Source organism: Myotis nattereri, assembly GCF_964212035.1.
Source record: "Myotis nattereri genome assembly, chromosome: 6".
In the NCBI taxonomy this organism is placed as follows: Eukaryota; Metazoa; Chordata; class Mammalia; order Chiroptera; family Vespertilionidae; genus Myotis; species Myotis nattereri.
The window spans coordinates 10,554,942-10,571,256 of record NC_138081.1 but is presented as its reverse complement, the minus strand read 5'-3'; the positions used below and the strand labels follow the sequence as shown (position 1 = coordinate 10,571,256).

At 44.1% G+C, this 16,315-nt stretch overlaps 1 protein-coding gene across 2 annotated transcripts in view; it reads right to left on the bottom strand.

The window, feature by feature from the left end:
- ZFAND3 (zinc finger AN1-type containing 3) overlaps positions 1–11,848 on the bottom strand; it is a 343,389-nt gene extending 331,541 nt beyond the window's left edge. The window contains exon 1 of one of the 2 annotated variants that reach the window (XM_081093918.1): positions 11,260–11,848. In XM_081093918.1, coding sequence (XP_080950044.1) covers positions 11,260–11,330 — 71 coding nt within the window. In that variant the 5' untranslated portion in view covers positions 11,331–11,848. The remainder of the gene's footprint in view (positions 1–11,259) is intronic. The other variant, XM_081093919.1, reaches the window with a different exon arrangement.
- Positions 11,849–16,315: the final 4,467 nt, after the last annotated feature.

The window sequence follows — 16,315 nt, the reverse complement described above, 5'->3', positions numbered from 1 at the left end:
AAAGCCCATGCCTGCCCATGCCTGCCCATGCCTGCCCATGCCTACCCACTGAGTGCAGATGGTTTTCTGGACATCAGTATGCCCTTCGTCCTTGGAGACAGTTTGGAGAGCTTGGGTTTGATAAGGGAGGCCCTTCATTAGCCTCTCAGCAAATGAGAACGGTCTTATTCCCCTGGCAGCACTACCATTAAATTCTTTAAGATTTACGCTAACCTCAGAGTGTTTGTCCAAGAATAATTAGTAAACTAGAAGGTGGGGGTTGAAAAGGGAGAAAAATCAGTCCCAAAGAATGGAGTTGGTTGTGGCAATCCCAATAAAAGAAGGTATATTGAGTCTCCATGGTCTGCTACAGAAACACCATGAAACACCATCCTTTACCTGGCTGAGAAGGTGCCTTTGGGCTTAGCAAAAGAAAGAGCCCATAGGGTTCTAATAGATGGAACACCAATTTTGCTGAAAGCTCTGCCATTTCCACTATGGAACTGTACCATAGCTCTCATCCTATGATCTTTTTTAGTTGTTTTTTTTAATATGTTTTTACTGATTGCAGAAAGGAAGGGAGAGGGAGAGAGAGATAGAAACATCAATGATGAGAGATAATCACTGATTGGCTGCCTCCTGCACACCCCTTACTGGGGATCCAGCCCGCACCCTGGGCATGTGCTCTGAACTGTAACCTCCTAGTTCATAGGTCGACACACAACCACTGAGCTAAGCCAAGCCAAAGCAGTCCGGCTATGATCCTATGATCTTTAACACTTCCCTGTAAGACTCCACAGGACTCACACTCTACACACACATCAATACATAATGCTTTCTTAAATCTCACCCACCACCTTTTTACATTAGTTTCACTAACTCTTAAGATGTGGCCACCTCTCATATTTTGACTAGAAGCTGGTGACCACAAAGCATTTTCATTCCCAATTACCACCCCACTTCCATCCACATTTCCCTATCCACATCCCCCTCAAACTCCAGTCTTCCCCTTGACCATCCTTTTGTGTCCTTAACCCTTTAACCCACCTCCATATCTGGTGTCTGACACAGATCGGTCCAGTGACTTTTTTGTACCCAACTTTAAACACAAAACCAACATGTTCATTCTTCTTGTTCCTAGCCCCAACCAAAAACACACACAATATAACTACCTAATTTATCTACAACAAAAATTATTCAAGTAAACATAGAGGACTTTCAACTATGGGATAAGTGTATCTAGTCACTAGACCAGTGATGGCGAACCTTTTGAGCTCGGCGTGTCAGCATTTTGAAAAACCCTAACTTAACTCTGGTGCCGTGTCACATATAGAAATTTTTTGATATTTGCAACCATAGTAAAACAAAGATTTACATTTTTGATATTTATTTTATGTATTTAAATGCCATTTAACAAAGAAAAATCAACCAAAAAAATGAGTTCGCGTGTCACCTCTGACACACGTGTCATAGGTTCGCCATCACTGCCCTAGACAGTTCAAAACAAAGGATAAGAACATGCGGTCTCTAGGAACAGACACTTCCACAGAACAGGTTTGACTGTGGCTGTCATTTTCTAAATTAATCCATACTGATATTATTGAGATTATAAACCCTAAACACACCATGCAATACTCCACACTTTCACTCAAGATATCTTTATCGTTTAAGTCACAGCAACTGTTCTTTGATTACAACCTGCCCAATATGCACTGAAGAAAAAAGATTTGCCTCACAAATAAAATGCAGTTTGGATGCATCTTGAAAGTACTACAGTACTGGGGGGGCTGGGGGGTGGAGGGCAATATGGATAACAGGCAGAGCTAATCAGCAGTGACCTAGTCACAGACATGGGGAATACAGCCCCCCAATCAACAAAATAATAAAATACAAGTTCCCCTAAGCAAGCATTTTTGTTGATCAACATCCAAGAACACCCCTTTATTTGAGTAGCACAGCTTTGTGTCATGTTAAAAGGAAAAAGCAAACTAGATAAAACCACATAAAGCCATTCACTGGAGATTTTGTATACACTATATGCAAAGTTTCATGTGCAGCAGACACACAAAGACTTGAAAAACCTGGTTTTCTGGATTTCAGTGGCATCTGAAAAAGATAACAAATACCATCCATGCCCCCCCAGGACAGAAACCAAGAAATCATAAATCTAGAAACACTGAAATACACCACACCTGAAGCTTATTTTTTATTTCTTGCTGGTAATACACTTCTGGACAATTTAAGAATGAGTGTATTATTCAACTGACCTAGTGTTTCATTCATATGTCAGGAAAAAAAAAAAATTCAGAAGATAACTTTGCCAGCACATCTATCCATATAAAGCACCCTAGAAAGGGTTGAAACTTGGCCAGGTAGCTCAGTTGGTTAAAGTGTCATCCTGATACTCCAAGGTTGTAGGTTCCATCCTATCAGGGAACACACAAAAACCAACCAAGGAGCCCTTCCAGGTGGCTCAGTTTGTTGGGAGTGTAGTCCTGTACACCAAAAGATTGCAGGTTCAATTCCAGGTCAGGGCTTACACCTAGGTTGTGGGTTCGATCCCCAGTCGGGGTGCATACTCTATGGGAGGGAACCAATCGATGTTTCTCTCTCTTTCTCTCCCTTTCCCTCCCCCTCTCTCTTCCTCTCTCTGCTCCTCTCTCTCTCCCTCCCTCTCTCCCTCTTTCTCTCAAATCGATAAATACATATCCTCAGATAAAGATTAAAAAAAAAAAAATGAATGCATAAATAAGTGAAACTGACGTTTCTCTTCCCACTTTCCTCTCTCTCTTTCTAAAATAAATAAATAAAAAGAAAAATGGTGGCCTGAAAAAGGCAGAGACTTTGAATGCATAGACATGATCAGTAAAGTCTTCCACCCAATCTGTAGTCTACAAATTCTTGCTCCCACTCGTTAGGTACCATAAGCTACAGAAACCTCATATGGTGTTTCAGGAATGCTACCAATGCAAGCATTTAAGAGAAAATCAAATGCCTGGCCAAAGAACCTGACTGCAAGAGGAGTATCTGTGATACTTTTGAATGGTCAATTAACTCTTTTAGGAAATGTGGCTGAGAGTATCATTGTCTTATCTAATAAAGAGGGAATATGCTAATTGACTGTCACATCCTCACAAGATGGCAGCGACCACAGCCAATAAAGAGGGAATATGCTAATTGCTGTCATACCCTCAAAGATGGCGGTGCCCACAGCCACAAGATGGCAGCGCCCAGTCTCCTTAGCCCCGCCAGGGCAGCAGGCGCATGGCACAGCCTGGCCCACCCACAGGCGGGTCCAGCCAGTCCCCTCAACCCCCCAGCCGCCCAGGGACAGCCCAAGGTGCAGGCAAGCCTCAGATGGCAGCTGCCCAGCCGACACCCAAGGCGCAGACAAGCCTTGGATGTCGGCTGCCCACCCACCTAGGGCCGGCCCGAGGTGCAGGCAAGCCTCAGATGGCGGCTGCCCACCCACCCAGGGCCAGCCGAGGCTCAGGTAATCAGGGCCGGCCGAGGCTTGCACTGCCAGCAGTGGCAGCAGCAGAGATGTGATGGGGGCGACCCCTTCCCCTGATTGCTGGGTTGTCTCCTGCCCCTGAGGGCTCCTGGACTGTGAGAGGGGGCAGGCCAGGCTGAAGGACCCCTCTCCCCTCCCCCCAGTGCATGAATTTTCATGCAACAGGCCTCTAGTTTTATATAAATGCCTTCAGCTTATCAGAGTGTAAGAAGTAGATAAGACATCACCAGCTTTTACTATACATTACTCCACTGCAGCAGAAATAAATGAGAAAAGGCACTCCTCAAAAGGTCCCAGGTACAATATCAACAACATCACTGTTTACAATGAGGCTTAAATAAGTCTGTCCACAAACTTGAAACACAAAATATTGTGGTGTGGTCTGCCCTCCCCGCCCAAGGCCAGAGTGGTAGCAAGCTACATCAGTGACCTCTCCCAGGCATTCTTTTGCCCTAATACAAAATAGCACCTGCCTATGATTCAGGACATCTGGTACAGCTGAATGAACAGTTGCTGTAATGCATCTTCTTCCTATCCGCATTCTTCCTTCCTCTGGTTAGCAGCTGCAGCCACAACCTCAATGTCCATCACTACTTGCAGTTCTGACCCCTGTCACTGTCATTCATCTGTGCCATTCCCTCAGCCTGGTATGTCACAGATCACTCTGGTTTTGTCCACTGCTGCTGGATATTCCAATACATTCCATCTTCCTCTTAAATTTTTAGAGGCTTACATTTTCCAGAAAATCTAATGCACTTATTCCTAATCACATATCAACAGCTGCCATGTGAAATTTACATTTGTGAAAACAAATATCATTCCTCTACAAAAGTACCAGGGGAAAAAGAACATGACTCTCTATTAGTCCAACATCTCCCTTCATAGACCTCTGAGATTGCCAGTTAAATAGTGTGAAGAAAAGAGCAAAAATGATTGACTCAAAAGGAAACATGAAAGAAATGTTCAAATTATAGACTAATAGGTACTGCAATTTTAGTTCCCAAAACTGATCAAAGGAGCACTTCCCCGTAATATGGATTAACAATAGCATTGCTTCCCCAATGTAAATAAAGTATCATGTTAGAGCTGGAAAGAAACAGTTAAATTAGACAAATCCCTTATTTTCAAAATATAAGAAAACAGGATCTAGAGAACTCACAAGAAAATAAGTTTGAATGTCAATTATATCTCAAAAAACTGGGAAGAAAATAATCTTCAATACCCTGGCTGCCTATCTGGTCAACATTCTAGAACAGCACTGTCTAACAAAACATTCTGGAAGAATGAAGTGTTCTATATATGTGTTCCTCAACAGAGTAGTCACTAGTTCTTGAGCTAGTGAGTACTTAAAATGTAGCTATGTGACTGAAGAACTGAATCTTTATTTTTAATTTTAATTAGTATGATTTTAAATTGCTACATTTAGCTGGTGGCTACCACGCTGGACACCACAAGTCTAAAATAGGGTCTTAGATTCTGAACAATAAACACTTCAAATAAAGGTGCTTAACCTCTCTCCCGCACTTAACACATATAGGACAGTTCTTCCTTGTGCCTAAATATCTCATTCAGCAATGTAATCTTGTTATGTAGGGACCCAGCCCAAAGCAGAATCAGCCTGTTTCTCAAAGCCCCTAGTAGAAATGAGTGACATCAGTGTCATCCACCTAGTTGGGAAGAAGGTCCTCTTTTGCAAACCACTCTGACACAAAGTCCTACAACATCCAACTAGCCTGAATCTGGATGATTTTTTAAGTGTTTCATTAAAATTATTAAAGTGTTGAGCTGTGACCAGTCGCTTCCTCTATGTGGCTCTGTTGGCTGGAATGTCTTCCCCTACACCAAAAGGCTGCACGTCCAATTCCCAGTCAGGGCACACACCTAGGTTGCAGGTTCCATGCCCAGTTAGGGAGCATATGGGAGGCAGGTGAATATGAGAGGCAACCAATCCCATGTTTGTTTTTCTTTCCCCCCTCCCTCCATCTCTATCTAAAACCAATGGAAACATAATCTCGGGTGAGGATTTTTTAAAAAGAAAAAAGAATTTTTAACCTCGATTTTAATTATGATTATTACAGGATTTCAAAACTTTGCATCACTTTGCACAGATATAACCTCCTTATAACCTAATAAAAAATTCAAATTATATTAATTCTCACTCTATTCTCAGTAAATAACACTTAATACATTAGGGGTTTTTTTTTAATGGACTTCACTCATTTCAAAAAATTCTTAACCCTCTAATTTTCCAGCTAGAAAAAAGTTAATTTGTGAAAACCAATGATAACTTTAATACTATTAAGGATTATTTTTAAAAATTTTAGTCAAAACTTTTCTGTACGGCTTAAAGTATTGGGTTCTCCTCTTTTTTTGGAGGAAAAGGTGAATGGGGAGGAAAAAAGGATAATACCAGAGGAGCCAAATATCCTATATATGTTAAATGGATGTAACTCTAAAAAGCTACTACCTCAAAACCATGTAGATAAAGACCATGTTTTCTTTTTTAAAAAAATTATCTCCCTATGTTCCATCACATAAAAGGGGCAAATTTCCTATTTTCTGGACACCCCAAATGTAATCAAGAAAACGGAGCAAGTAGATAAACACTAACAGTGACTAGTTCATTTAAATCATGTTGTATCTTCAGGTGCACACAAAACTCAAAGATGAAAAGAAAAACTGCACGAACAAGCTGCTTTGTTTTTAAGAGAATGTTTAAGGGGGTTTTATAATCAAGGGATAATTAGTGACATCACTGGAATGAACATTCCGATTAACTAGTGATTCATGCTGTATCTCACAACCTTGAAAGCCCAGGTTAAGCTGGTTGAAGTGTGGCAACATGTTCCAATTAGGAGACAGACTGAAGATTCAAACTGAGTGTGAGGGCCACACACTGCTTAGGAGCCAAGCACACTAGCCAGATGACTCACAAAGTGACAGAAACAGAGATCAATATTAATTCCCAAAGACCAGGCTCAGAAGAAAAAGAAAATAGGTATATAGATATGTATGTAAATTCTATTTAAAGTAACTCAATTATATGTTCAATCAACTTTCTACTAGGAATCATTTCGGGAATAGAATTTATTTTTGTGAGAAAACTACTGATCTCTACATAACCCTATCTTTATTTAAAATATATCTATTACCTGGAAACAGACTCATAGATAAAAGAACAGGCAGACAGCTCTTGGTGAGGTTGGGGAGTAGGACTGAGCGAAAAAGCCTGTTTGTCTCCGTGGATAGAGCATCAGCCTGCGGGCTGAAGGGTCCCAGGTTCGATTCCAGTCAAGGGCACATGCCCAGGTTGCTGGCTCAGTCCCAGTGGGGGGGTGCAGGAAGCAGCTGGTCAGTGGTTCTCTCTCATCATTGGTATTTCTGTCTCTCTCTCCCTTCCTCTATGAAATCAATAAAAATATTTTTAAAAAATAAATAAAAGAACTCAGACAACAGTGTCGTGATGGGGGGGGGCGGTGGTGGAGGTGGAAGAGGGCAAAGAGTGGATAAGTGGTGATGGGAAAAAATGAAATAAAATAAAAAGAAAGCAGTGCTCTATTCTATAAATAAATAAATAAATAAATAAAATACAGCAATTAAAATATATCAATTATCTAGCAGATGCAGTAAGTACAATGCTTCAACAGAATAGATCACAAAGATGAAATATTAATAAAATCTATTTTCCCAAAAATTAAATATTGGCCGAATATTTCTTTTATGAAATGATTCATTAGAAAGGTTTCTTTTCTTTTTTTATCAAAACAATTAACAGTTTACCCAATAAATCCCATATTTAAATACTCCATTACTCTCTAATACCAGACTGAACATTTGTCTAAAAACTTATTTACAGAAGAAATAGTACTTCCCAAAGTTTTCATAAAATTACATTGCAATAGATTGTCTCCAAATGAAAAGCAAAGTCTTAATAATAGTAATTGAATTTTTATACTTAACAAGTAGAATGAGAAAAAAATCCATCTTTCCTCAACCTACCTAAACATCCTTTCTATTATCCTATAATACACTCAATATATTCTTGTCTTAATCTTCTTCCTGTCTTTTTTACAATATTCTAGATCTGCTCTATCGACAACTTTTGAAAGTATCTGTGAAAAATCCAAGTGCCTCAGTACATTTTAAACATCCAAACAATTTAAAATGTAGCTTCAACTAATATCACTTATATCTGTATAGTTTAAAAGTGCTTTTCTATATATGTATATTTCAACTAAAGAAAAAGTACTAATTGATTATGTCATTCCATACTTGACAATTATAAATTATGTATTTTGCATAATTAGTTGATTACCTAAAATAAGTAAGAAAATGTTCATATTTCACTAAAAGTTTTAAGTCTCTGGGGGAGGGGGGGTTATGGTCTTTAACCCTAAAAACATTGTATTATTATGCAAACAACCTCCAAGTTTTACAAACAGGTACATTTCAACAAGATGGCCTATCTATAAAATGGTTCAAAAATTACCTGCATACAATTACACATTATAAACCAAGAGGGAGAGAACTAGAAACTTCATGTGTTCTAAACACTAACACATTTGCATCATATGGCCCTCTTGGCATTCTCCTTTCTAATTATGTTCCCACAGAAAGACCCCAAAGCTCTATTTAACCAAGCCCCACTAACTGGTGTCATGACTAGAAAATGCTGGACAGTAAGTCCTGCAGCCTGTCACTGGAGAGAAAAGCAATCCTAAAGGAAATGCCTTTAGTCTGTTGGTGCCAGAACATTCTGCAGAGAGGCTCCTCTGTGAAGCACTGGGTGTGGGCTCTGGCTAGCTGACTTTATAGACCTACAGCTCCCAGAGTGCGATGCTGACTGAAGGTTTTAGACACATCATCATTTTCGTGAAAGGAAAAGGCGAGAGATACCTCTTGAATGGCTTTCACATCTATTTCTCTCCATTCTCCTTGGCCACTATACCAGTACAGGCCACCATCATCACTGCCCTGTATTACTCCTCCTGATAAGTCTTTTGTTAACCTGGTAACACCCCACGAATTTACATAATACATCATATTCATACAGACTCATAATCATAAACCACAGCCACACACCCAGGCCACTCTTGAGATGATCCAATAGTTTTTCACATTAAAGGAAATCCTATCACTACCCGCTCAGTGTTCTGCAATAACTCCTCAGGATAAAAGCATCAGGATAAAAGTCCAAAGTCCTAAGCATCACCTTTGGAGCCCTGAATTATCAACTGCTCTCACCATCTAAGCTTCATTTTCAGGTGATCCCTACCAATCGACTCCAATGAACTTTGAGGTCCTCAAATGTGTAGTGTCTCTCACACATCCAGGCCTTCACCAATGCCTCCAACACTCTTCTCCCTATTTCCATTCTCTCCTACAGGACTAGGCTGGTGTCACCTCCTCCAGGATACCTTCCTCTACCTCCCACATTGATTTGTAACTGTAACTTTACTTTTCTACTCTGGGAGCTCCCTGATCCCAGCGAATGGGACCAGTGCCCCTTTGTCCACTATTATATCAAAATAATTTTGACAATCGGGGGAAAAGGAGACATATGTAAAACTTTAGACAATAAAAAAGAAAAAAAATTAATATATTGTAAGTTTAGTGAACATAATACGAATGTCATCCATGAAATAAAGAAAACATGTTCAAAGTCAGTTAAGATGTGATGGAAACTAGGCAGTAATTTCATTATACTTTGGTATAAAATGCAAACTACACAGGTGCCTACAGACACCTTTAGAAAAGGTTAAAACATTACGTATTAAAAGGAACACTTTTCATCATAAAAATGTTAGTTTTGTGGCCCCTACTCCTGTTAGGCAAATTGCAGTTCAACATTTCAGGCTGAAATATCAAGAAAAAAGTCCTGATTGCTTATATAGGCCAAGTATGGCATCAGTCTATCCCACTTTGCTACTACCAAACTCTTGGCATTACACAGAATTCTGCTGTCCAAAGGGAGAAAAGGGAAAAGGGCTACTCCAATTCCTTAATTTTTAAGTCTTGATATAGGTCTTTCAATAAGGGTCCCACTCATGACAATGGTCCCAAGGACATAAACATGTTGCCAGGAAATAGAACTTTGATATATTCTGGGCATTCATTGCCATTGACAACTACTTTCTTTGAGCCACATGTCTTATAATGAGTTACAATCTGAGGCTTGTGACACCAGAGTTTTCCAGGACTGCAGACTGATGTCATAAACATGATGGTATTAAGCACTCCAAAGAGTTCACCAGCTCAACCCTGAACTCCCCGTAGGCAAGGGGCAAGTTATCCACCCTCTTCTCTTTAAGCCTCCTTCCTCATCTACAAAGATAAGATTTCCTAAGGTCCTTGCAGGAGTTAGACTGTCCGAGATAGCACTTAGCAAATAACCCAATTATTATTTTCAAATCAAAACGAAGGGAAGACTATAAAGCCTAAAATACTTTCACAACTTCAGAACCTTTGGTAATGTCACAACTTTTTATTAATGTCCTTCCCTCCGGGAAATTCTTGATAAAAGGCAGAAAGATGAGAAAACAAGACTCTATTTCTTCGTCACAACCCTTGGATTTGACACATTTCACAGAAATCTACATTAAGACACAGTTCGTAATCTTTGTCTGCACTCCCAAAATCATTGCCTTAGGTTCTACCTTAACCATTCCTAGGTTCGGAAAGTTAGGAAAGATAAAATACATCTTACCAAGATGTCCTCCCCAGAAATAATCATTTCCTTACTGCCTCTATGCACCTCCAAATATACCAAGTCCTTGGAAAATAAAATAAAAATAAAAAAGGCCTCAATCACAAAAGTTGGCCTTTGAAGTCTACCGTTTCCTTACAACAGAAGCAGAGCCATCAGGTCCTACCCAGGCACCTGTTAGGTGAGAAACGTGGCAAGCCGTCCAGCTCAGGTCCTCCAATTTAAACTGTGGGTGGGAAAGCTGATTTCCCACCGCACATTTTTCAACTCTAAAACAGAATGGCCAAGTAATAACACATAGGCTGGCCAATGTGAATATTTTCATTGTGTTTTGTTGTTGTTTTTTAATGGGGATAGAAAGAAATTGGAGCCAATAGACCCTCAAGTTCCCCAAGCCAGGCTGACTTGAGTTTGGTTTTGGGTTGTGTTTTTTTTGACAAGGAAATTTTACAGATCTTCCGAAATGTGTTTTAAATAAAGGTGAGGCCTCAACTATCTTACAACTTTACCTCGGCCTGGACTCTGCTCTCGATTTTTAAAAAAGGGTGTCGTGTGAACAGCTTCCTAAAAGTCAATGAGGCACCGGGATTATAATTTAGGAAGTGATGATGCAAGTCTCCCGGGGACAGGGAGGAGGGGAGGTGAAAAAGTCAGAGGAAATACCCTCCTGGCGCCTGGGCACAAACTCAGACCAAGGAGGGGGAAGAGAGAGGAACAAGGGCCGGCCTCCACATGCCCAGAAAAGGGGGGCCCCCAGCCGCCCCCCCACCCCTGCCCGCTGCCCTGCCCCCCTCCCCCGTGGCCCGGGCCTCCCGGGCGACCCCGGCCTCCGACAGGAGGATCACGGAGGGTGGCAGCGCACTCCGGGCCGTGTCTGCGCTGCCCACCCGCACGCCCCACCCGGTACCCCTCCCCGGACTCGGCCCCTGCCTCCTCCCCGTAGGCCCGGCTGGAGCCCAGCCCCCAGGGCTCGGGCCTCCCCGGCCTAGGCCTGCCCGGGAAGGCCCCCGCGCCCGCGCCCCCGGCCCCGGCCCCCGCCCCCGCCCGGCCCGGCACTTACCCCCAGAAGCCGCAGGGACAGCGGGGCGGCAGGCTGGGCGCTTTGCTGCGCTCGCTCCCGGCGTCTCCCATGGTGCTCGGCGGCGGAGGCGGCGGAGCTCGGCGGCGGCAGCGGTGGCGGCGGCTGGGCCTGGGCCCCGCTCGAAGGAGGCGGCGGCGGCGACTGTGGGGGTCTCGGGGCGGGGGGAGGGGGAGGGAGCGGGCGCGCGGGCGGGCGCGAGTCCGGGGCTCCGAGCCGGGATTCCAGGCCGGTCAGCTGGAGGCGGGCCGCACCACTGGGCCTGCGGAGACGGGGGGGTGGGGGGGCCCGGGGCGGCGCGGAGCGGAGTGGGAGGGGAGTTGAGGAGGAGGGGCGTGCGGGTGAACCGAGGCCCGCGGGGAGAGGGGCAGGAGCGAGGACCCGGCGCCCTCGGCGGCTCCCACCGCCGCTCCCAGCCACAGCGATGTCCCGTGTGGCCGCGCTGGGAAGGACCTGAGGCCCCCGCCGGCTCCGGCGTAGCTGCGGCCGCAGTGAAGCTCCAGGTCCCGCTCGCTCTCCCCTCCCCCGGAGGCTGCGCTGACCGGACAATGGCCGCTCCTCCCCCTCCCTCCCTCCCTCACACACCCCTCCCACGAAGTCACAATGGTCTCGCCCGGGAGAGCCGCCGCCAAAGCCCAGCAGCTGATCAGCTGGGATCCGGGCGTGCCACTTTGTTCAGCTCCTCAAAGGAAGCGAGTGGGGCTGGGAGCAAACCTAAAACGGCAGGCTCTCGCTCGGCGACGGGCCTGAGGCTTTCTTATTCCTGGGACTTTTAAAATCTGAGGCAAACTTACCTTCCCCCATCCCTACGTCTGAAGAAGGGGAGCCGACTTCTGATTACGGGGGGGGGCGTGTTGCCCCCCACACACGTGAATGGTATGCCCCAAGCGGGAGGGAGGGGAGCAGCTTAGTTGTTTAGGGTAAGTTGGGCCAGTCCCAGAGCAGCGGCCGAGCGCTGCGCATGCGCTCAGAGACCCCCGTAACTGGGTGCAGGGAGGGGCCGGGAGGAAGCGCCTCCAAACCCGGAAGTGGGTCTGGGTCTTCCCGGAGAGTTGTGTCGAGGTCAGGGTCCATGCCCGCTCTCTCCCTTCTCGGTACCTCCTAGCCTCAGATACACAAGTCCGTTCTCTAAGCCTAGACTAGGAGAACCTATTTCCCTCTTAGAGCGGACATGTCTGGATTTTGCAGGGGAGCTCTGACCTCGTCAGTGATGGAAATGGATGAGTGACCAAAGAAGTTTGAGCCACTAAGAAATGAGTCCTTCGGCTCCCCGTGTCTTGTGTTGGGAAACTCATGCTGAGCTCCAGCCAAACGTAACCTGAAGGCGATTGTTGGTGACTAATTTCAACACACAGAGAAACCTTGCACCAGACCACCTGGAGAGGACCCACAGCCGAGGTCCTTATGGGTGAACTTCTAAGTCCCTCATACTTCCAGGAAGGAAGGTTTTCTGGCTTTTTTTAGAAATAGCTGCTGTGTACCCCGACCCTTGTGGGGACACCGGATCGATTTTATTACCAAATGTCCTTTAATTTCTGTAGATACCGTTCCCGTTAGTGCTCTGCGGACTTACTATCGTTGATGTGGCTTCTGGCATCTAAAGAGCAAGGGTCACATTTAGCTTAGCCTCTCCCTAAAGATGCTATTGATGATGAAGACAAATGATGGTGAAAAGTCAAACCATTTAATGCTGAATCACCCCCAAATGTGAGTGCTGGTTTATTTGGGATAAACATTTAGTTTCGACTTTGTGGATTTTCACAAACCTTCAGTAACTATTTCTGTCAAAAGTCTGTAGAATGAATGAAGCCATACAGCACACCTAGCTTTCACTGGACTCATACTGCCCTTAAATCTTCACTTAAACTGACATAAAATTGCCACATTTGTGGAAGACTTACAGCCGATAAGTTTAACGAACTGAGATTAAGTAGACTATTGACATCTTAATTTTCTTTTCTATATTGAAAAGGAAACCCTAAATCCAAAAGGATATTTTAATATAAAATGTGATTGTCATCTTACAAACTGCTTGCCTACCTGTTCGCCATTTATTCAATTTAACAAGCATTTGTGGAGTACCCAGTATTTCTTTCCTAAGGCCTTGTCCCTCCTAATCCTCTCTGCCCCAACTGTCCTTCCTCTTTCTTGCCCAGCACACTCCTACTTTAGCCACACGTTACTTATCCAATGTCTTCCATACCCTGACAAGACAGAATTGGTCCCTCCTTCCTCTGCCCACATAATCTCATTATGCCACCTGGAAATTTAAGTTTGTCTCCTCACAAAACCTAGCTCCAGAAGGACTGGTTCATAGAAATAGCTATGTACCCTCAACCCAGTGGGGATACAAGAGGCTCAGAGGGTATTACCTGTGTTAGTTTTATTACCAAATGTTATTATTTTATTTCTGTATATACCATCTATTTGTTCATTCTCTGTGGACTTGTGGGGTCCACAATCTGTCAGATTGAAGCAAACTCAATCCATGAAGGACTGGAACAAGGATCTAAAACATTAACAGGAAGCAGAGGAGAACCAAGATGATGGTGTAGGTAAACGCTGCCTCCCACAACCACATCAAAATTACAACTAAAATACAGAACAACCATCCAGAACCACCTGAAATGTAGCTGAATGGAAGTCCTACAACTAGAAAAGTAAAGAAGAAACTATACCAAGACTGGTAGGAGGGGCAGAGATGCAGAGCAGGCTGGTCTGACACCCACATGGGCCTTTTTTTTTTTTTTTTTTTTTTAATCGGGAGGGATATTTCTGCTGCAGAGGCCTCCTGTGAGAAGAAAGGAGTCCCAGGCCCACACCAGACCTTCAGCCCAGGGTTCCAGAGCTGGGAAGAGAAGTCCCCTATAACTTCGGGCTGTAAAAAACAGCAGGGGTTATGCCTAAATGACACAGAGGCTGCTGCTGTCCCACACAGTTCCTCTTAAAGGGGTGGTGCACGAACTTCCATAGTCCCACTTCCTCTGCAATGGCTGGGGGGAATCCAAGGACATATGGTGAGAAACTGGATTGTCTGGCATCCAGGTAGGAGCTTGAGGGCAGCTTTCTCCCAGAAGGAGGTGCTCCCAGGGTTTATTGTTCCTTGCTGGGACCTCCTCCATCACAGAGCTGACTGGCAGCCATATCTGAGTTTCCATCAGCCTGGCCCACACTGTTTGCTCTGCCCTGGTGATTCCCTGAGACCCCACCCCATCCAATTTGCAGTCCCACTGAAGCTGTTGGCTGTGGCTTTTCTATATGAATGACCTGCCTGGTTCAAGCGTCAGACTTTGTTAAAATCTCTCAAACAAGCAGCACCTGGTGTCAGCATGCCCCAAGCTTATCAATAAAAGGCCCAAGACCTGGCATTAGCACCAGCCTGCCTTGCTTCACAGCTGGGCCTTACCTGGGCACTTCCAAGCCCAATACAAGTAGCAGCCATCTGCAGATCTCTCTGTAGCTCCTGCCAGGGGGTCCCAGGCAGTGGCTGACTTTGCACCCCCCAAGAGACCCCAGAGCCAGTGCACCCAGTAGACAGCTTCAGTTCATACCAAATTATAACTCTACACATCCACAAGTGACACACTCAAGGGAAAGACTCAGTGAGTACCAAAGCCCCACTGAAACAAGTCCTGCTCCATAGCGGTGTCTCCTGCACAGCAACTCTTCTACTGTAGTCATACCTGGTCCTTACAGCCAATTGGCCTGCAGGTCAACTCCTACTGACGCCAACAGCAATCAAGGCTCAACTACAAAACTTTGCACACAGCCCACATAGAGCCCCAATTCAGGTGACTGGGGAGGCTGAGCCACTGGGCCCTACAGGACACCTATTACACAAGGCCACTCTATCAATTCCAGGAGACATAGCGGCTCTACCTAATACATAGAACTAAACACAGGGAAGCAACCAAAATGCAGAGACAAAAAATATGTCACAAATGAAAGAAATGGAAGCAAGCAAACTACTGGATACAGTGTTCAAAACAATGGTTAAGAGGTTACTCAAGGATCTTAATGAGAGCTTTAAGGGACTGAATGAAATTTTCAAGAATTTTAGAATTTCAAAGACATGAAAAAGGACCAGTCAGAAATTAAGCATACACTAACTGAAATAAAGAATAATTTACAGGGATTCAACAGTAGAGTAGAGGATTCCCAGAATCAAATCAGTGATTTGGAATATAAGCAAAAAACACCCAATCAGAAGAGCAAAAAGAAAAATGAATCCAAAAATATGAAGATAGTGTTAGGAGCCTCTGGGACAATTTCAAACATACCAACATTCACATTATGGGAGTGCCAGAAGGAGAAGAGAGAGACCAAGATATTGAAAACCTATTTGAGGAAATAATGACAGAGCCTGGCCGGCATGGCTCAGTGGTTGAGTGTTGATCTATGAACCAAGAGGTCATGGTTTGATTCCCAGTCAGGGCACATGCCCTGGTTGTGGGCTCAGTCTCCAGTGAGGGGTGTGCAGGAGGTAGCTGATCAATGGTTCTCTCTCGTCATTGATGTTTCTACCTCTCTCCCTTCATCTCTGAAGTCAATAAAACTATCTTTAAAAAAAAGGAGAATGAATGAATGACAGAAAACTTCCCCTACCTGGTGAAAGAAATAGACTTTCAAATCCAGGGAGCACAGAGTCCCAAACTAGAAGAACCCAAAGAGGCTCACACAAGACACATCAAAATTAGGGAAAATGCCAAAGGTTAAAGACAAAGATAGAATCTTTTTTTTTAATTGCTTAAAGTATTACAAAGGGTATTACATATGTGTCCTTCCCCCCGCCCCCCCCTCGACAGTCCCCTAGCCTCCCCTATCCTGCAGTGTCTTATGTCCATTGGTTATGCTTAAAAAAAGATAGAATCTTAAAAGCAGCAGGAGAAATGCATTAGTTACCTACAAGGGAGTGCCCATATGATTGTTAGCTGATTTCTCAACAGAAACCTTGCAGGCGAGAAGGGAGTGGCAAGAAATATTCAAAGTGATGAATAGCAACGACCTACAACCAGGATTACTCTACCCAGCAAAGCCA